The following is a 22,765-nucleotide window of genomic DNA, read 5'->3' on the forward strand; positions in this document are numbered from 1 at the left end:
AAAATCCCAACAATTCAATTATTATTAAATAACTAGTATTGACAATATTTAGCAGTTCACAAAATTACTATTATGTCAATATCTGACTAGTTCATAATGAAAAAAATCTCCATTTGGCTACTAGTGTGGCGCCATCTCTGTGATTTGTAAGGGACGGCGCTTAAAATATATAAAAGTTCTCTGTAATTTGAGGTTAGTCAAATTGGTGTCGATTTGGCTCACAAGAGTACTTACCAGCACTGCAAATACTAGTCGTAATAAATAACTAATATCCGATAATAGTTTACACTACTTAGAATATGCAAATTGTGAATAGTTAACGACTTGATTGACATTGAGGAAAATAATTGTCATTTGACTAATACTGATTACTATTGTGGTGCCATCTCTATTAATTATAAGGAACGACGGTTAAGATGTATACAAGATTTCTGTAATTAATTGGCGGTTAGTCAAATTAGTATCTGTACCGTTTAACAAACAACCTTTTGAAAACTTTAAATTCCAGTAGTAATAAATAACTAGTATTTGAAAATATTTAGCAATCCACGAAATATCTATTATGTTAATATATTATAACTAATTGATAGTGAAAAAATCTTCATTAGTGTAGCGCCATCTCTGCGATTTATAGGGAACGACGTTTAAAATATATACAAAGTCTCTGTGGTTTGAGGTTAGTCAAGTTAGTATCTTTTCTGTTTAAAAATGCTAGGTAACACTCCAAATTGCAGAAACAGTAAATAACTATTATCCAACAATATTTGGCACCACACAAAATATCATTATCTAGTTGATAATGAAATATGTATTTTTATTACCAATGTGGCGCCATCTTTGTTATTTATAAGGAACGAGGTATTTACAAAGTCTCTGTAATATGAGGTTAGTCAAATTTCAAAAATACTTGCCAGTACTCCAAATTCTATTAATAATATTCCGTCTATATTTTACAGTTCTTAGAACATCTATCTTATCAATGGTTGAAAATTGATGGAAAAACCCGTCCTCACTACTACTATCCTGGTAGCTAGTGTTTCAAAGGACAGAGCTTTAAGGTAAATACAGTTCTCTGCAATTTGAGCTTACTCAAATTAGTATCTTTATGGTTTACCAAAAACCTTGGCAACACTTTAAATTCCAGTAATAGTTAAATAACTGTTTTCTGACAATATTTAATATTGCTTGGAATATTTAGGTGTTAGACCTGTCAATAGTTAACTAACTTACAATAAAAAAGATCATCCTTTGACATTATTGGGGTAAAAATAATTTGCTGACCAAAAATCAAAATGTGCTACCAAAGCTATTTATCATCAAAAACTATGCGAAATCGATAAATGATGTTACTATACATATTAGTGTTTGCTACCAGAAAATAATCAAAATAGCACCCCTCTAAGGGGTAGTTTGTATTTGTCAATTTCTAATAAAAACGTGCTACCAAAGCTATTTACCGCCGGAAACTATTCAAAATCAATAGCTTATGTTACTATACATATAAGTGCTTGCTACCAAAAAATAATCGAAATAGCACCCCTCTAAGGGGTATTTGTCAGTTTCTAATAAAAACGTGCTACCAAAGCTATTTACCGACAGAAACTGTTCAAACTTAATATCTGAAATCAGTATATGTATGACAGCCTGGTACCAAAAAATAATTGAAGTAGCACCTCTCTAAGGGGTAGTTTATTCTTGACAATTATTACTAAAAACGTGCTACTAAAGTAACCTACAGTCGGAAACTATTCAAACTTGGTATCTGTTATAATATGTATAAATGCTCTCTACCAGAATATCATAATAGGAGTTGCACGCCACCAGGGAATGGTTTATCTTTGACAATTTTCATTAGCTACCTAAACTATAAAACTTGCTTCCTATTTGCCCTAAGGAACTATTTAATCATGATTTTTAATTTTTGTTGTTGTTGTTGGGCATTAGAAAATTTGAAGAAGTAAAATAAACGCAATATAAACTTTCTGGTACGTAATTTATAATATATTAACATTTCCTGGTATAACATGTATTTTATTCGTTATGCACTGAAAAAATAGATACTTTATTTGAATTGAATATGAACTTCTATTAAGAACTTCGCGGCTTTGGATAGGTCCAAGTGAATATTCTCTTAAAAAAATGTCGATATTTTCTTCACAAAGGAACTTAAGATTACCTTAGATGAAAGAAATAATACCTTTATATGAAAATATTCTCTTAAAAAATTGACTGGCAAATTCTTAAATTAAGACCAACGTACTAGTAGCAATGCCTAAATTCCTGTTCTTCATTTATCTAAAGAACCGATACTTTTACGTCAAGATAAAAGATTCTTAAACTGATTTATATTGTCTCTTCACCCAAGAACTTTTTTTCTTGGGGTAAGAATAGTTCTTTTGGCCTAAAGCCAGGAGGTTCTCAAGCAGTCTGGTTAATTTTCTTGTATCAAGTTCATGTGGAATTGGGCGACGCACTTGTGATCTGACTTGAGTTAAATAAGGTTTTTGGTTCAAGAGCGTAATTATTTTAGCTCATGAGTATATTCCATTCAAAAAAGGTGTTATTTTAAAATTCTTACACCCGTCGATTTTGTTTTAGTTTAAAGTTCTCACTTAAATTTTGTATACAGGGTGCTCCGAAGATAGCTATTTCAGAATTAAATTATTTTTTGTTAATAAAACACCCTCCTGTATGTGTTACATTTTTGGATTGCAAATTCCCAAAGATAATTTTGTGTAAAATCCAAAAAGATAGCAACATACAGAATGTTGAAAAAAAATAAGGTGGTTCTGAAATACCTCTTCTTTGACCTCTCTGTATGAAAATGTCAATAGAAAAACTTTCAACAAAATGGGCAAGAGTTTTATTTAATTAATATTAAATTTATCCATTACCTCTAGAGAGCACAGCATATTAGATATTTAATGTTAAATAAATTCATAAATAAAATAGGTAAATTGTTTTATTGAACACGTAATTTATTTAATTATATTTCAAACGAAACAAAAACTTAATAATTTTACTTTCCTTCTCACTGTTCTTCACACAAGTGCAGCAATTCCCACCTTAAGCTTTATTTTGGAACCTATGTTGTTGTTGGTGAGTCTATCTATATCTTCATCCGTTAACAAATTAAGGATATGTTCCTCAATGTTTTGCTCTGAAATCAATATTTTAAAATATTTATTAATATACCTTATTTAGTTTGTTTTGCCATTTGACAATAATATATGAGAATCAATCCTATTTTTAAAATAAATTTCTAAGTGTTCTATAATTAATATTGCTCACTTATAATGATGATATATTTTTTTTAAATCCTGATGATAATTTTTTAATTATCATCATAATTATCATAATAAATTTTTATATTCAGACATTATTTGGCAGAAACTCGGTATCTCGGTAATAAAAAATAACGGTCAGACGCTGGGAGACACTCGTCTATCGCACAAATCACATACTACCCACTGATACTAAACTAAACTAATGGCTGATCCTGATGGTGACACCGGCCGGCGGAGGATCAGGTGGATGCACCCCACGCGCTAATGATGGATCTCATTGGTCCGCTGAGAATTAAGTTTGTTGAGAAACAAAGGTCTTACTTCAAGACCCGAGGACTTCAAAATTTTCGGCTGATTTTTTATGCAAGCGCGCAGATCTTGTATTTAATTTTAATGCTCTTCTCTGGAAATACTTATATTTGGAGGCTAATCTTAAGAAACTCGATCTTTCACCAAGCTTTAAATAGATGAAGAGAATGGTCGACTAATGACAAGATCAACGATTTTCTTTTTGCAAGCTCAATGATTCTAGTTCAAGTAAATTACACTGGTTAGAAAAGAATATCTATCAAGTTCAACAAAGTTCTTGGTTGAAGGGGGCCACTTTTTTCTGTGTGCGAGTATTAAAACTAATTATATTTATGAATCCTGGCATGTTGAACAGATAAGTTGCTTGGGCTTTTGTTGAAGACCTATGCAGTTGTGGTGGTACCAATGATAGCATTTCATACACAAGATCATCTCTTCAAAAATATTGGAACACTTGGCTGCACCAATATGACAGAAACCGGCCGTATCCTCATCCCAATAATTAACTGATACACACTGTAGAAATTGTAATGATGTCGTCAGAGATTTTCCGCTTAGGTGAGGTTGTTGGTTGTTTTCCTTTATGATAATGTTTCCTTTAAAGCCTGCTCTACCTTTCTCTACTATATTTTTATCCTAAGCAAAGGTACGGAAATTTGAAGTTGTAGTGTAAAATAAATCAGTCAATTTTTTTTTAATGTAAATTCTGTAATTGTTGATTTCTCGAGATTGATGGTATGCTAAAACCTTGGAAGATCTGGTAATGATGTCACAGTCATATGAGTTATACTGAACAGGTAAATCTGTTGGCCGGTAGAGATTCCAATTTTCGGATAAACTTCTGTGCTTTTGTTGATGAACGAACTGTAGTACTTCCACGAAGAAGAAAATTTCATTGCGATATACTATATCACTTCTTATACTATTTAAGAATAGTATAGTATTGAACTTTTTCAGCACCACTATCAAAACAAAATGTTCATTTTTACAAACCGAAATTAATAAAATATCCTTCTCCTAAAGTCCAAATTTTAGAAAATAATTTGCAGCAGTCTTGAAACTATTATTATCTGATTCTAAGAAATTAACTAAATATCCTTCCACTGGAAAGATATCAACCGATGCTTTTATCTTTTTTTCGTTTACTAGAAAAGCTAAATAAACATCAATTATCACATCTGACAAATAAAGGTCTTTGAAGTTTACACCTCCTTCATCTTTCACAAGACATTCTAAATCCTTAGGATATATCTGTCTACCATAGATTATGCACTGTTTATTATTCTCAAATTTAAATGTTTTTGTAACATTCAAATCTGAAGCCATTTCCTCAAAATCTGACTCGTCACCGTCGCTGGGAAAAGATGTTTGCCTCTCCATCGATCGTTCTTCTGGGATGGGACTGATGGAAGAAGCTTCTCTAAATATATTCATTTTGTTCTTATAAAAGCGTTTTACAAATTTTGAAAGAACGTTTTTTAGAAACACCCGTTGGTGTTACCGTTGGAATGAGGATGGTAGTTCCAAGAGTACTGTCTGAATTTGCATAGTTTATTTCAGCATCTTTAGCAGCTTCAACCACTGTCACCTTCTGGGGAGCTCTTTTTCTTCCTGACCTGGAACAATAAACAAAGTTAAGTGTTAAGAGATAATTTCTTATTATAGGTACGTACTTGTGTCCTCTGTTCCTCCGGATGATTGTAGATAATTTTACATTTTTCTGAGAATTAGTTATGTTACCAACAGACAGACGGGCTGCCTCAATGTGGTGCCAGTTTCTCTTTCCCTTATAGGTACAAGTTTCTTGGGGAAACAAAGTCACCATATGTTTCTTATTGTTTATTGTGGAAATTACAAAAACTTGCTCTTCGGGTACGAGAGTTACGCTGCCTTGCTGCTTATCATTTTGGCAGCTGTATATTTAGTATTGAGTATTCACTATCGTCTTCCAAAGATGGTTTTGGTATGAAATCTTTATTTTGAAAAATTTATGGTATTTTATCTATGGTAGGTAGGTAAATGTTGCTTCGGAAAAACTATATCTTTTGGATCTCGATATAGATGATTAAAGTTTTCATTTAGGCAGTAGTTTCCTATGTTGCTATTTCAATTATTTTTTGGTAGCAAGCACTTATATGTATAGTAACATCAGTTATCGATTTTGAATAGTTTCCGGCGGTAAATAGCGTTGGTAGCACGTTTTTATTAGACATTGACAAATACAAACTACCCCTTAGAGGGGTGCTATTTCAATTATTTTTTGGTAGCAAGCACTTATATATATAGTAACATCAGTTATCGATTCTGAATAGTTTTCGACGGTAAATAGCTTTGGTAGCACGTTTTTATTAGAAATTGACAAATACAAACTACCCCTTAGAGGGGTGCTATTTTACTATTTTAATTATTGTTTGGTAGCAAGCACTTATATGTATAGTAACATCAGTTATCGATTTCGAATAGTTTTCGACGGTAAATAGCTTTGGTAGCACGTTTTTATCAGAAATTGTCAAGAATAAACTACCCCTTAGAGGGGTGATACTTCAAGTTGTTTTTTGGTAGCAGGCTGTCATACATATACTGCTATTAAATATTAAGTTTGAATAGTTTCTGTCTGTAAATAGCTTTGGTAGCACATTTTTATTCTTGGTCAGCAAATTACACACCACCACATTATTGTGGCGCCAACTCTGTTATTTATAAGGAAAGATGAGCCGGTTTTAGGCGAATGACCAAAGCGTGTTGGTTTTTACCAATTTCCGATTGGTATTTACCAAAACGTTTAGGTGCTGTTAGTTTTTAAAAAGTGACGTCATCAATCTACTGTCAAATTTGTCACCAACATTAGCGGTAAATGCCCAACTGCCTAATAGTTTTTTATTTTTGGTTCAATGGTTATTTGAAATGGCAAAACATCCTTAAAAAAATAATAAAAATAAAGTCTGAATTTATATACGTTGTACTCCATTAGCCGAAGTTCTGTTGAAGGCACTTTATTAGAAGGCATATATTTCTCCTTTACAGCAAGAATTATTTCCTACGTTTTGGATTAAAGTGACTGCCGTAAATATTTTAAAACCAACACGGAATTTCATAGAAATAATAAATAATGTCCAAATAAACAAAATTAGACATTATAGGAACTAGGACATACACAAGAAATAAATATAAGAGATTAGAAAATATGTTTATAAAGGAATATTATGTAAGAAATAAGAATGCAGTACACAAAATAAAGTTGTTTTTGTTTATTATTTAGTATTTATAATCAATGAACACTGGTTAAACCAAAACGTCTACACGAAAACAAGTTGTGACGTGAATGCAGTTGTTTAGGGTGTAAAAACCAAGGATAACCGCGATAATTACCAATAAATTGTGGTTATCCGCCTAAAATCGGTGGTATGGTTAAAAATATTTACAGGGTGTCCCAAAATTAGTGGACGAAACGCGAACCCTGTATTCTTTGGTCAAAAATAACCTCACTTTTTCCTATAAACATATATCGGCAAACGCCCCCCCAGAGAGCTACGTCCCTTTTAAAGGGGGCACTTAAAGATTGTTTTTTCCACTTATATTCGAAACGGGTAAATATAAAAATTTTAAATTTTGGTATTCTCCCAATTTTGATATGCTAAATTTAGTTGTCATATCATAATTTTCATTATTTAGTCAGGTGCGTATCATTTAGGGGGTGAGCCTAAATGATACAAACAAAAGCCTTGTTTGCAAAGTTTTTGTTTTTTTTTTTTAATTTTAAAAATTTAAAGCTTTTTACGTAAAAAAGTACCTCTTGGTCAATAACGCTAGGAATTACCATTTTCGAGAAAAACGTATTTAAAAATAACGCTGCATAGTATTATTAATAACAATTTTTATTAAAACTCAATAGCACGCTTCAAAAGTAAATTGACAAATAAAATTGCAGACAGATAAAAATACTAATTTATTTGAGGCAAATGTTCAAACAAGTTTCCGTTTTCCTGAATGCATAACCTGGATCTTTTTTGAATGTTTTGGGTCGATCTAAGAATTTCAAATTGGTTTTCTCTTATTTGGCCTGCAGCTGCGAGAATTCGCCTCTGAAGCTCTTCTGGAGTATCAATTTCGGTGGCATAAATAATATTGCACATATTACCCCAAAGATAATAATCCAGAGGATTAAGGTCGGGCGATCGTGCAGGCCAGTTTATTGGACCACCTCGGCCTATCCATCTGCCTGTAAAATTATTGTCCAGCCAGTTTCTCACCTGTCGGCTGTAGTGAGCTGGTGCCTTATCGTGCTGAAAAATCATTTCCAGCCGAGTTTCTATGGGAACATCGTCCAGTAAATCTCTGAGATTGTTTTGAAGTAACCTGTGTGGCAAAATAATTGGGCCTATCAATTTATCTCCTATCAAACCCGCCCATACGTTAAAGGAAAATCTATGCTGAACGTTAGTTCGTCGAACTACTTTCGGATTCTCGATGCTCCAAAAATGAGTATTACGGCTGTTAAAGCCCTTACTCCTAGAAAAAGTTGCCTCATCTGACCACAAAATTTTTTGACGAAGATTTGGGTGATTTAAAATCCAATGACAAAAGTCTACTCGAGCTGGAAAATCTTCTTCTTCTAACTCCTGAACCCTTTTTTAATGGAAAGGATGGTATCCTAACATCTTAGTCATTCTTCCAATCTGAAATTATTTTTTAATATTTTAAATTGCATAGGAAATAAGCCTAAACCTTAGTAAGCCACTAAACATTTCAGTTAGTCGTCAAAAGGATTTGTTTTGGGGTGTTTGATGTTTGTGATAAGACTTATCCAAGTAAATAAAGTAAATAATAATAATAATAGTAATTAGAGTATTTTGAAATGAATTTAATGCGATCCGACGATAATAATTAATAACAACACTATTTATACCAATCTCAATTTTCAGTTATAAGTACTTTAAATTTAATTTTTTGGATAACAAATTAGGTACTTAATTATTTATTTATAATATTTAATTTTACTTACATTTGACTTTCGGATATTGGTAATCTCTTCTAAGGTTCTCAATGATATTTGAGGGTTTTCTTCAATTAAATTCAGTACTTCCCCACAACCATCATTTGCAATTGGTCTTCCTTGCCCTCGAGCACGTTCGAAGGATCCATATTCAAGTAAATTTCTATGAATTCTAACAAAAACTTTCCAATGTGGAAGCCTTCTTGCAGGAAACCTCCGCCGATACTCTCGTGCAGCGGCATGTGCGTTTCCATTGCAAAACATACATAAAATGAATATCTACTTTTTCACGGGTCGAAAAGTGTTCCATAGTTAAAAAGATATTAACAATTTGAATGCAAAATGACAACTAATCAATGTTAATGTCATTATGCAGTATCAATTTTTTCCAAAGCCTGCTACTAAGTTTTCATAAAAATTGGTAGTGAAAATAATACTATGCAGCGTTATTTTTAAATGCGTTTTTCTCGAAGAGGTACTTTTTTACGTAAAAAGCTTCAAATTTTTAAAATTTAAAGAAAAAAAAAACAAAAACTTTGCACACAATTTTTTTTTAGGTATTTTTTTAGACTCACCCCCTAAATGATACGCACCTGACTAAATAATGAAAATTATGAAATGACAACTAAATTCAGCATATCAAAATTGGGAGAATACCAAAATTTAAAATTTTTATATTTACCCGTTTCGAAAATAAGTGGAAAAAAACATCTTCAAGGTCCCCTTTTTAAAAGGGGCGTAGCTCCCTTGGGGGGCGTTTGCCGATATATGTTTATAGGAAAAAGTGAGGATATTTTTGACCAAAGAATACAGGGTTCGCGTTTCGTCCACTAACTTTGGAAAACCCTGTATATACAAGGTTCCTGGAACATTTAAATAGTTGATAATGAATAAAATTGTGATCTGATTAGTAAGTACTGTTCCGCCATCTCTGTTATTTGTAAATTTGGACTTAATCAAATTATTGTCTTTTCGCTTAAAAAAAATATCTGACCATATTTAACAATACTTAGAATATCCATTTTATGTATATGAATATATAATTACTTGACAATGAAAACATCGTCATTTGGCTGCTATTATGGCACCATCTCTTTTACCCATACGGAACGACGGTTAATGTCTTTGTAATTTGAGGCTGGGATAAGTAATGTCTTTCTAGTATTTTAAAAAACTTGCTATAATTACAAAAGAAAGTAAATTTAAAAAAACTTTATATAGAAAAAAAATACATAAATACTTGAAAATGAAAGACCGTCACTTCACTATTGTTTTGCGTGCTATCTTTGTTAGTTCTAACGTACCATTATTGAATAGGGCGTTCCTATTATTGGAAGTGAGTCAAATGAAAGTGGTTTTTTGGTTTCATGAATTTGTCTTGGGCTTTATTTGTGAATATAAAAATGTATACTATAAAAAAGCAATTTTATTAATGTTAATACAAAATGTCTGATTTTGCACATGATGGAAAAATGTCATCTGTCAGACTGTCAACCACTGTGCACAATGCATGGATGTCGTTCTGCAGCTCTTCGACTAAATAAAACAACAAACTATATTTTATGCGCTTAATTTAATGAATTTACGTATATACTCTAACCCAATTTGTTGCATTAAAAATGAAACCAAAACGGTCCAAAAATATATAATATAAGAATAAACATAACAATAAAATAAGGAAAGTACGTCCTAGGAAAAGCCCTACCACGCCCTAAGCTACCCTACAACATAAAACTACTACATCCCTATTTTTTTATATATATATAAAACTATCATTAAAACATGATTTTTTTAAAATATTTAACAATTAATAGGGTGAAAATAAATATTCTTAAAATGTAATAATGACCTTATCTAAGGTAGTATAGGAAGTATCGGAACATACTAGAATGTATGTTTTATTACCCTAATATAAGTGTATATTATAATTATATGACCCTGGTATGTGGGTCGGTTGTTCGTAGTCCTTTTTATGCGGTAAAGAATTTTGCTGGAACATTTTGGATTTTAGTAGGAAAATGGGAACTATATATTTATCATGTAAATATTTTTTGACGACGTCACTGGTAAAGATTTCTTGTGTCGGTGGAACCAACAATGTAATCGAGCAGCGCTGCCTGTTGTTGCCTTTTTCTCAAATATACGTAATCTGCATTCATTTTACTTTAAATATTGACTTCCTTATAGAGTATCTTTTTATATGATATTAAATAAGATGCTTCATATTTTATTAAAGATGAACAGTAGTAATATTTTGTGCCTGTCAAAGTGAGTGACAAAATTTTATCATATTATAAAGTATTTTTTTGCCATTTCTACATAGGCATTTGGCATCATTGCAACAGAGATGTTGCAAGCAAACAAACTGTCCATAGTTCCATAGCAACGCTAGTTCTAGCCTTTCAATGTTCTAAGATCTTGACTCAATAAATTTCAAGACCTCTTATTTAACAATGAATGACATGTAAACAATACGTCTGCTGAACTATTGGACTACGATTCTGGTTTAGAATATTTATCAACAAACAGTAGATAGTAGTAAGTATTACGGGCTTAGTAAATATAAAATGATCAATGCATGATAGTGGTAGTAGTAGTACTAGTGACAGAAAGAAATTCTCTAATTTTTTTCAAAATGATATAGTCAGCAGTAGGTACCAACTTCAAAAATAAAAATGATAAATTAGCCAAGTGTATATCGTATTTTCAGAAACATAACAAAAGTGTTTACCTAAAAATGAAAAATTCCGGAACTTCTGAATTAAAAAGACATTTTAAAGCACAGCATGGGATGTTACCTCACATAGAGCCTGATCGAAGCAAGGTTCAATTTTCTCCACCTGATTCAGAACACTTCCACTTAACGGCAAGTACTAGTATTTTAGATTTGATAGGCAGAAGTCATAAAGAAAATGTAAGTTAAGATTAATTATTATAGCTTGTATAATACTCACATTTTTTAATTAGAGACAGATAGTGGGCGGAAGGGGAGACTTAGCGGAGGGGTGCTTAAAAGTCGCGATGGCATACGTTAAAAAGAAAATATACACCTATATATGAGAAAATAAGAGTCCTGTAATGAGCTGCCTGAAAGCAAGTGGTTCAAAAATTTTGTTGACTATTGATGGATGGTCATCTATTGGTATAATATGGCATTACAACTCACAAAAATTGAAAAATTTAGTCAATTGTTTTAGATTTTGTGCCTGCTGAGGGAAACCATAAAGCTACATCTATTGCCAACATTCTCTTTGAAATGCTGAATTGAAGTGAGATAACTGTTAAGGCGGCTGTTAATTTTACAGTGATGCATTCTTTGGAAACTGTAGTTTCCAGTTTTGACTTAAAAAATAAACATTTTTTATGCTTCGTACATATACTAAACTTAACTGTCCAGGATTTTTTTGAAAGTTGTTGAACCAAATCGAAAAGGATTAGGAGAATGAGCTCGAAGCAGAAAATGATATGTGATACTTGAGATTTCAACTCCTGTAAGTAAAGCTATATACCTTTTTAAAAAAAATGAAAAACTCGAGAGCAAATTCCCATTGGTGGTAATTGGAATCCATCTATTCGCTATTAAATCACAAACTTGTAAAATCTCTCGCTGTATTTTCTTCATAGGGAACATTGTTGTCTATAAGAAATTGACATGCAAATGCATAAAGTGCATCAGCACTTTATGAAGGTACTTGCAAAAAGCCTTAAAATATATCTACTGCATTTTTTGTTATGTCCACTAACTATTTACAGTCTCTGCCTCCTTAAGTTTTTGCTGCCAAGTTGGCATACTTATTAAAGTTTTCTACTTTTGCATTATTCAAGTTCTTTTCCCTTTCCATTTATTTTTTTTTCAATTTCTAACTAACCATAAACAAAATCCTTGTTGCACGCTTTTCAGTAGCAGTATGTTCAGGTCCTTTCTTACTTTTCATAAGCCATTCTTTAAATTATGTTTCTCTCACTTAATAACTTTGAACAAAGGACTTTTTTTAATTCTTTTATCTGACTGTTTCGGATATTAATTTCATATTTTTATTTTTTCTTTTTATGACTGACAACTTTTGCAGTTTTAGGGACTGACAGTATACCCAATAATATATTATTTATATTTAGTTTCTTGTAACTCACTTGAATTTGACAAAGTTCTTGTAATCAAAATAAATATAAATTTATAGGTAATAAGTAGGAACTTCTTTATAAATAATAACCAAAAACTTTTAAAAACAAAAATAATTGTCAATTTTGAGATCTTCTGAGGGGTCTAGTTGCAAGAGTGAATAAAAATGTGAATCTTCACGTTTTAATAAAAATGAGATCAATATCGCATCACGTATAATTTTTAGCCCTGAATTAGAGACAATTGTTATTTAGTACCAAAACTATAAAACTTTTACGTATTTAACGTTTAAGATTCGACTTAGTTCCGTAATGTATAATCTTCATTAGCAATTTACTTCCAAATCGTACAAACTCCGCAGTTGTCAATTAAGGCAAAACGTACATTCTTCAATGCAAATCAAATATAGCAATTTTAAAATTTGTGTCATTTATATCGAATTTTTTCGCGTTAAATTGTTTGATTTATAAAATTGCAAACATGGAAACTTACGTGACACTTAGTGAGAAAAAGGCTCGAAACAGAAGAAATCTTACAGATCGGTAAAAAGGAAAACGCCTTAGGCGAGTTAAGCTATAGGATTTATTAGATCAAATTTCTACAAGATACCTACTTTTAAATAGGTATTCGCTATATTTTCTTCCGGCTTATTTAAGTTGTGGCTACAAAACATATTCTGATTCTGTATTCCAATGTGTTTCACTTACAATGGCCGAGATGAAGACCTTCCACAACAGGTTGTACGAAGTTAAACAAGAAACCTATCAAGACAATTTTATGTTAAAATATTGCAAGTATGCCCGTAAATCGGAAGAGTCCACAAAATACTTGCCCACACACCGTGGGCAAGAATTTTAAATTCAGCTTTATATTCTGAGCCACGAAAAAAACTAATTCCAGTTCGTAAAAATTATTTTATGACCTTTTTTGGGAATTTCAAAAAGAATTAACACCAAAAAACTGTTTTAAAACTGTCGTCGGCAAAGAAATGCAAGGATAATGGTGGATGTGCTTCTGCAAAATATCGCAACAAAAAATAAAAAAAATCTGTTATGAACTGAAGGAAGATGATTTTCTGTATTTAAAACAATTGATATATTGTTCAATGCAGGTAAAGCGCTTTCTGCTTTCTTCAGCGCCAATTGTCAATGGACTACATGCATATTTTTGAAGCTTTGTTGCCATCGAACGCCAAGAGAAAAAAATGTCATATAGTCCATTGGCAATTGGCACTGAAGATGACTTAAGGGCAAAAGCGTTTTCCATTCATTTATGATCATCATGCTATCTTCCGGGCTAGTTAATTGTGTTCTTACAGGAATTTTGATTGCACCTTCCGTGTCAGCTAACTCCTCTGGTCAACCATTTTCTTTTTAGAAGGCATCTGAGTGCGTAAGGGGGTAGTGAAAGAAAAGGATTCTCTTTTCTTAGGTATAATTTATAAAGGGAAAAGAAGATACGACTGGTTTTTCGGCTTCGCCCCACAGGAAGTATGTTCAACGTTCTGTCCTCCGTCGACCTATTTGATATACTAGGGCGTTATTTAGAGACTGTTTGTTATCGCTTTTGAGCCACAAATTACAACATTTTACATATAGCTAGATATTTAGCTAGAAACTGCTGTATAGCGTCTAATTTAATCTAACTCTCATTCTCTCAATTAGCCTTAATACTTTAATTTGAAAGACTTGTAACTTTTTGATGTTAGATTTATTTAAACTTTACCTGCGGCGATCCATCAGTTTCGGCCCTATGACTTGTTTTTAGAAGAGCAATTTGTTGTTCAGGGACAGTTTGCTCTTTTTGTTAAGGTAAGGGCAGTTTTATTTTAGTAATTGGTCATTGTCCTTGCAAGTTGCAAATATGCAAATTTTTTTTGCATATTCTCCGATATTAAAAAAAAAACGGGTAAAAGCGGTGAGCCTTGCGACACAATGCACACCCGCTCTCCTAGTTCATTGTTTCACAACAGGAAATTTTCTGTCTTTTAAACAACTGTATATAAATTTAATCGCTTTGAAAGAGACACAAATTTATATATTTTGTAATCAGCGCGTGCCACAAAACGCCACACTATCGAAAGCTTTTTCGAAAAAGCTTGTTAAACACATCGATGTCTAGTGCGACGATGGCGCATGAGTACTTTTGATTAAAATGTATGTATGAATGTATCCACTAACTCCTGCTGCAGCCTTGCGAGCTGAAACTATGTCGTCAATTCTCTCACAAAACTGCATTGTTCCTTTGGAATAATTTCCAACTTATCTAGCTCCTTCCACAGCCTCGTAAACAACGCGGTCTCTAGAATATATCCCAACGAGTTTGTTTATAGGTCTATAAAATTTGGTTCGTTTGATTTTTTCTTTTTATTAAGTCTCTGATTTCATTTATGGCAATTTGCTAAATCTTGGTATATCCGCTGGTTTTAAATGTTTTATAAAGTTGTTTGTTCTGTTAATATTATTTAGAAGCGCTGGGGAATCTTCTATATTATGAAGGTTGAATTGATTTTTCCAAGTTTGTGTATGCTTTGTCGCACTTTTCCTCTATTCCGGATGGGATTTCCGTTTTTGTTCTGCCTTTCAGTTTCTTTAAGACCCTCCAGAAGCCAATCTTATCTCCCTCATTTGGACTTTCTAAGGTTATTCCATTCCAGGTTTCTTAACTCATACACCTCATCTTGAATGCGATTATTAAGATTATTCGTTGTCTTTTTAATGCGTGGGTCTTGTATAAATCTAGCTTGTTTTTTAAGTCTATCCCTGGTTTCTTGATAATCTAAGAAAAAGCTAGAAAATGGGCATTTGTTAAAGGAATTTGCATGGTACTTTGTGTATATTACTTTTTTCTAAAAGAGTATAATTTTCAAGTGTGTTTTGAGGAATTGGATTAAAAGACTTTGCAATAATAGAGTTTTGAAGTTGAGCCAGTTTGTGATCAATTTTAAAGGGGGCGAAGTCTCTTTTAATTGTTGTTATTAGGATGGGGGCGTAACCATTCTAAAATATTATTATCCACATATTTCAATTTATTACCGCGTGCCATCTCCTGCCTGCAGGTTCTACTTTCTTCATTCCAATACCTGGCAGCTATGGTTGAAATGCCTTTTTCTGATAGGGTGTCAATCGACTTAATGTGCACATAATGATGAGGTGATTTGTGACAGTGTTTCAAGCTCTCCAGGTCTGTATTTTGCGGATTTACTTATTTACATGGTATATTTCTTTTTACAATTATTGCTGTATCTCTCCCCACGTTATTAGGTCTATCATTTCTATCTACAATGTAATAAGGAATTTTTAATTTAGTGTACGGTGTCATTAAAGCAAGTCCTGAATTAATGCAATATCTATATTATTGTGGATAAATTCAATAAATCCTGTCTTTTGTTTAGAAAAAAATATTGTGAAATCCAACTAATTATCGAGAGGCAATTTTAACTTCTCAAATTCACGCCTGACCTAGTTTATTATCAGACATTGCTTACAATTGCAAAACAGAATTATTAGGACTAGTTGTAATAGAAGTATCGCTACTTATATGGTTATATAACTAGTTATATCATTAGGGTTCTTACCTGCTCGACACTCCGAGCTGTAGTTTAATTTGGTGCACTATTATGCATCACCTAAGCAAAAGATTTTATGTCGTGATTTTGTTTCTTGAGCATTTTTAAGAAATTAGGGTTTTTGGAGCATTTAAAGCAAGGTGAGCACTCTCACAGTTGCAGCACACAGCCACAGCACACAGTTCCTATCTTTATCACATTGAGTGTATAGTTGATTTCCTTTGCATTTAAGGTAGCGCGGACTTGTAGTGCAATTTATTCTGTGGCATTGGCCCATTAGGGTAAAGTGCTCTAAGAGTGCGCACTCGTCGATTTTTGGAGCACGTCGTCGACAACAACAAGGTGTTAGTTCGTACTGATTAAGAGGAGTGTCTGCATGTTTATTGTGCATTCTAAGCAAATAAACAGCGATAATAACGTTATTAGGTAAGTTGAGGGAATTTTATCTATTTTGTTATTATATTTTGACATTTTGGAAATTGTATACAACTGTAGTTTTCAAGAATTTCGCGGTCATATTTTGTCATGCTTACAATAAACCTTGAAGAATCGTATAAATCATACCGTTGTTTACAATTTCGAACCAATATGGAGGCAGCACTGGCGCTTTTTAAAACATGCTCGTTTTGTAAGAGTGCGCAATCATTAATATTGTAAGAGTACGCGCGCACTCTTACAAACCAGGTTTTTTGTTCTAACGGATTAAACGTATTTTTTCTTGTGTTTCAGCATGTCTGGCAGAAAACGATGTTCTCAACGTGCTTTATGGTCACCGGCGGTTATGGAGGCAGCAAGACAGAGGATTGAAAATGGAGAAAGTAAAAGAAGCGTGGCAAAATCCTTAGGGATGGCGGAAAGCACGTTAAGAAAAAGGCCAAAAAGGACAACCGTAGCTACAAAACTGGGAAGATTTGACATTACCTTAACACCAGAAATGGAAGAAGAGTTGTGTTTGAACAACATGTTTTACGGGTTAACTTCTAGAGCTCTAAGAAGTCTAGCATTTGAGTTCGCTGAAAAGAACAAATTAAAACGTCGTTTTAACATGGCACGTTCAAAAATGGCAGGCAAGGGCTGGCTGCGTGGATTTTTAAAACGGCACAAAGATGTTACATTAAGGCAACCCACCGCTACAAGCGTCGCCAGGGCTGTTGGGTTTAATAAACCACAGTGTGAGCGGTTTTAAACCTCTCGGAGTTAATGAACAAATATAAATTTCCGCCACATGCAAAACCCCCTAAAGTTTTCTCTACAAAAGGAAAAAGGTGTGTCAATAAAATATCAAGCACAGAACGGGGAACCAATGTTACTGTTGTATGTGCAATGAGTGCTAGTGGACAATTTATTCCTCTCGCATTTATATATCCACATAAAAGAATGAAGGCAGAATTTTTGGACGGAAAACGGAGCTCCGCCATCTTCAATTGGAATGGTATCTGATAGTAGTTTCATCAATCAGGATTTGTTTGTTGATTATGCCACACATTTTCGAGATCATGCTAAGCCAACAAAGGAACAACCAGTACTAATGATAATGGATAACCACACTTCCCATTGTTCTATTGCAGCAGTTGATTTTTTTCGACAATATAACATTATCGCATTAACACTTCCTCCTCATAGTAGCCACCGTATGCAGCCACTTGAACGATGTTTTTTTAGCCCGTTAAAAAAGTTTTATTCCAACGAGTGTGAAAAATGGTTGACGAACCATCCAGGGCGGGTAATTACGGTCTACCAAATTGCTTCAATATTTGCACCTGCATATTTTAAAGCTGCTACTTTAATGAATGCGATTGAAGGTTTTAAAGCGACAGGGATATGTCCCTTTAATGATGATATATTTACCGAAGCTGACTTCATGGCCACTTTAGTCACAGAACGAGAAAATTCTGCTACAGCTACAGTAGCTACGCAAGTAGAAGCGCCAAACATTCAGTTAAAAGACGCTGATAACTCAACATCTAAAATCAATATTCAACCTCATCAAATCTCTGAATTAGCCTCTAAAAATGCTTCCAAAGTTCTTGACAGTCCAACTGTTGTTCTTGAGAGTTCCACTACTAAGAAAAATTCACCTCAGCCTACAGAGCTGGTTTCCAACACATCTGCAATAATTTCAACTTTGGAACAAACAGTTGCTGTAGCGCCAGAAACCAAAACATTTGATTTATCGAACACTCCTAGAACATCATCAACTTATATTAAATTAACAACAATTTCTCCATTACCCAAATCAATTACGTTCAGGTCAACAAGTCGCAGAAGCAAAAAGTCGGAAATTATCACCAGCTCCCCATATAAGGACCAACTAATTGAAGAAAAAGAGAAAAAAAAACCGAAACCCATAGTCAAACTAGATATGGGCGATAACCTACCACCACCACAAGAGCTTTCGGAAGAGAGTTTAAAAAGAAAATGCGCTGTGAACCTCAGACAGGCAAAGAAGACACCGAAAAATGGAAAAGCTGTGTTGAAGAAGCCAAAATCACCGCCTCATAAGAAAATGTGGAGCGGTCCAGGGTGTAACGAAACATTTAAAGAACCTGTTACAGAAGACTGGATTGAGTGCATATTGTGTGCTGAATGGTGGCATGAAAAATGCAGTGCCTACGAGGGTTCTGGATCTTATACATGTGACCTATGTTCATTAAATTGCGTGCGTACTCTTACAATACTAAATGCGTACTCTTAAAAAGCGGGTTTATAAGAGTGCGCAAAATCACTTTTTTTAAGTTTAATTTTTTCTGTTGAAGTACTGATGTTTAGTTTGCGAATTATACCTTATTTTGTTGTTTAAGTATCAACAGTCATAAATAAAAAAATATATATTTTCAACGCAATTCGTTTGGATTTTTTACCTGATTAACTCTTGAAGCACTCTACCCTATGTTTTAAACAATAATATCGTTTCTTTTAAGATGCTCAATTTTAATTTTTACGCTCAGAATGTCCCGCAGGAGAAAAATATGGCTTTGCATACATTGAACAACATATCAATTGCTCTAAATTCACAAAATCATCTTTAATTTCTAAAATGTCCTTATTCTTTATTTATAAATGTAAAGCTGTTTCTGCGGGAAACGTAGTGTAATGTTGTATCTTGATTATAATGTATGCATTACAAAAATGTGAATCATGTATCATAATGAAAACGAAGAATCAATCAAAAAAAGAGTTAATTTACATGTTTTCAAAATTCAATATAATTTGGGTTTTGGATTGGTATTCTACGTGCCTACTATTAACGAAAAAAATTAAAAGTTGCATTGACGCAAATATAAAAGCTACAAAAAAAAAAAAAGTTTTCCACTCTAATTGTCAACAGAACCAGATAGTTCCCAAAATTCCTGATCCACAGGTGTACCACTCTCGACAGTTGTAGATATACAATTTTACTGTTGTTTGGGGCACTTTAAAAAGCAAACTTAGTCCTTTAACAAATATAAATTTTTGTTGGGCAGAAAATAAATACAGCAAAGGATCTATTGAAATTTCCTTCTTCAGCCATCACTTCTTAAACTCTTTCGGGAAAATAGTTTTAATCTTTTCCCGAAGATGCATCGTTAGCGTAACACGTGTCGAGAGTAAAATAAAGATTGTTGGTTAGTGGTAAAACTGTTGCCATTCGAATGTCACACCAAAGGTTTCAACCACTGGACTAATATTCACACTAGTTGATGTGTAATGGATGTGAAATCATTTAAGAGCCAGAGGAATACTTAAATATCTTTTTGCAGTATGGAATTGTGGTAAAGGTTGAAGAAAATGGTCAAATTAAAGACTGGACGGAACAAACTGCCAAAGTCATCAGAACAGTGCCATTTTGCTTTTTCCAAAATGAGAAGGATGATGAACTCAATTGGGGTGGCAGTTGTCCATGGAGAACCAAACTATAAATCAGATCATGGAATGGGAAAATCTGTTTCAAAGAAAGGTAAAAACCTTCTTAGCATGGATTCATCCATCATCAACAAACACAGTAAGCAAAAAAAGTTCTCCTTATTATGACACACTATGGACAAAAGTGGGAAACTAACCCTAGATTAAACTTCTACTAATTGTATTTTTTGGAAGATGCAATTCGAGAAGGAAGAACTAAAAACACTTAATGTAAAACAAGAAAAGAAGAATGCAGTCTTAAAGCTTAATTGTATATTCTAACAACCTAAATTTTTCTGTTGATTCCCTAAAGTTTATGCTATAGATATTTTTAACTTTGGATTAAATTTGGAAAACGCTTACAAATAAAAAGGAATATTTGAATTAAAGAGCATTGTTTTCAGATCAAGGTCCACAGCCCAAACAAATATTCTAATATAATTTTTTTAGAAAACTGGAGGTTGTACACTTTGGAACTAGACCCCTTAATAAATTAATTGATAATTAACGCATAAAATCATATGCACATGAGTATCGCATAAATTATTTATTTAATAAAAAAAATTCTTTACCGTGTAAAATGGATCTTAGACCCACCGTTAAGGACTTTTTCGATTATGTTCGTATGCCATATGCATCACCTATAAAAAATAAACTATCAAATCTCTATAGTCGCAATCGCGTTTCACATTAAAAAAAATGACATGACAATCTCTTAGATCTAAAATTTGTTTGAATATGTACTCTAAAACACCATAATCTGAAATACACAGAGGCTGCAAGTAAAAAAGCAGTCCAAACGCGCCACTTAATATCGATAAACGCCTACTAAAAAAAACCTCAAAAATAATAGCGAGATATCTTAAAATCTAAAAAAAAAGTGTCACAAACTAGTTCCAGATCCAAAATAGTCCGTATACGTTTCGTAAAAGACAAAAAAAAGAAAATACTCAAATCTCGTCCCGTCACTGTTCACCACGCGATTATTTACAAGAAAACACACTGATAAACGATTTTATTTTAGTTCACAGGGAGAAGTAAACGGTGTTATTCGCCCCATGAACTATTTGTCAGTCGGTCACCACCCTCCGATACTTTTTGGCGGGGGGAGGTTGCGCCTCGCCCACCTCACCCTCGCCCTCGAACGTCTCGTACGCGTAGTCCGGCAGGAATTTCTCCAGTTGCTCATCGAAGAACTTCTCGAGGGTTTTTGCGTCCGCGTAGATTTGCGAGTCCACCTGCAAAAAAATTTAATAATGTGTAGAAATGTCAAAAGACAAATCAATCAATGTTTGTAACCTTCCACTTTTTTTTCGCAAATAAAAATTATTATTATTATTATTAATTAAATATTTCGGGGAGGAGGGATAAAAATAGAAGACCTTTCTAAAGATACAAAATTGACAGTTTACAGGAACAGATCAAAAATTCAATAATAATAATAACAGAAAATGTAAGCATTTTAATGAAAATAATAATTTTCCTTAAAATGTTTACTTTCATAATCCCTTTCAAGCTTTTATTTAAATTACGCTATCCCAAGTGTAATAATTTAGAGATCTTATGAACAGGTCTAATGAGGTAAATGGACTGTATTTGAGGAGGAGAAGGAGACTGTATTGGATTTTAGTACTTCAGCCTTTCTTTGTACCCTGAGCCAGTCCTCAGTATTTATATTGAGCGGTAAATGTATAAAGAATAAAGTAATAAGTTATTATCTACTTACTGACTTACCCATAAGTTAGTTTAAAGGAGGATAAAATGGGTCGGACCCTTAGCACATAAAAATTAGCAGCCGTAAAAGCAGTAGTAGCAGTACATCGAGAACTCGTGCGCGCGGTAATGACAACTAGGCTCGCCGTCAACATTTTTCTGCTCAGGTACTTTTTTCTAACATTCTTAATCCAGCATAGATACCAGGGCAATTGGATAAAAATAAGGAAAGTACAAGGAAGCAAAAAGGAAATATCGGGAAAAGATACACAACTAAATTTTGTCGAGCATAAAAAGTATGTGAATAAACATCGTATAAAAAAAAAATAAATCTTTCGATTCAATTGCAAATTACACACTGTAGATACCAGAATGTATAGCCTTATCCGACTATGTAAAAAAATATTAAAGGAACAAAAATAAAAAGATGCATGGGATCAAACCACCAAGTAAGGACCGCCGTTGAAAAAGCAGTCAAACGATGACTTGGCCTAAACTTGGGTACCTGCATATTAATAGGCTCCATCCTAATACGTCTGCAACAGGACTAACAAATCTATTAAAAATTACATGATACAAAACGGGAAGATCTTTTATTGTCTCAATTCTGTTGCAACACATAAATCAATGTGTTGTTACCATCAATTTTGTATTAATAGATATATTTTCCAAAAAACGGATCTTAATCTTCATCAACTATTAGTTCGCCATATTAATATTCGAAGCTTCAGATATAAAATAATACCATTTAAAATATCTACTGGTGTAATACAAATGAATCACAAGCTTTCTATGTAGATATAAAATTACTTATTGCGAGCTATGTTTTTGGAACTTATGAGAGGTGGAGGCGTTGCAATTTATATTTCCAAGGATCTTAGCTTCAAAAAAGG

At 33.1% G+C, this 22,765-nt stretch overlaps 1 protein-coding gene and 1 long non-coding RNA gene across 3 annotated transcripts in view; one reads left to right on the forward strand and one right to left on the reverse strand.

Moving 5' to 3' along the window:
• The first annotated feature begins 747 nt into the window (after positions 1-747).
• LOC126750695 (uncharacterized) lies at positions 748-11,931 on the forward strand. 2 transcript variants are annotated; one of them, XR_007665793.1, is made up of 4 exons: positions 748-885; positions 957-1,058; positions 11,300-11,731; positions 11,787-11,931. It is a non-coding gene; the product is annotated as an uncharacterized LOC126750695 (long non-coding RNA). The 2 variants fall into 2 exon arrangements; XR_007665792.1 differs by lacking the exon at positions 748-885 and having other exon boundaries at positions 896-1,058.
• LOC126750690 (E3 ubiquitin-protein ligase TRIM33) overlaps positions 10,144-22,765 on the reverse strand; it is an 88,453-nt gene continuing 75,831 nt past the window's right edge. The window contains exon 13 of the mRNA XM_050460386.1: positions 10,144-21,397. Coding sequence (XP_050316343.1) covers positions 21,230-21,397 — 168 coding nt within the window. The 3' untranslated portion in view covers positions 10,144-21,229. The remainder of the gene's footprint in view (positions 21,398-22,765) is intronic.

Source organism: Anthonomus grandis, chromosome 2 (assembly GCF_022605725.1).
Source record: "Anthonomus grandis grandis chromosome 2, icAntGran1.3, whole genome shotgun sequence".
Classification (NCBI taxonomy): domain Eukaryota; kingdom Metazoa; phylum Arthropoda; class Insecta; order Coleoptera; family Curculionidae; genus Anthonomus; species Anthonomus grandis.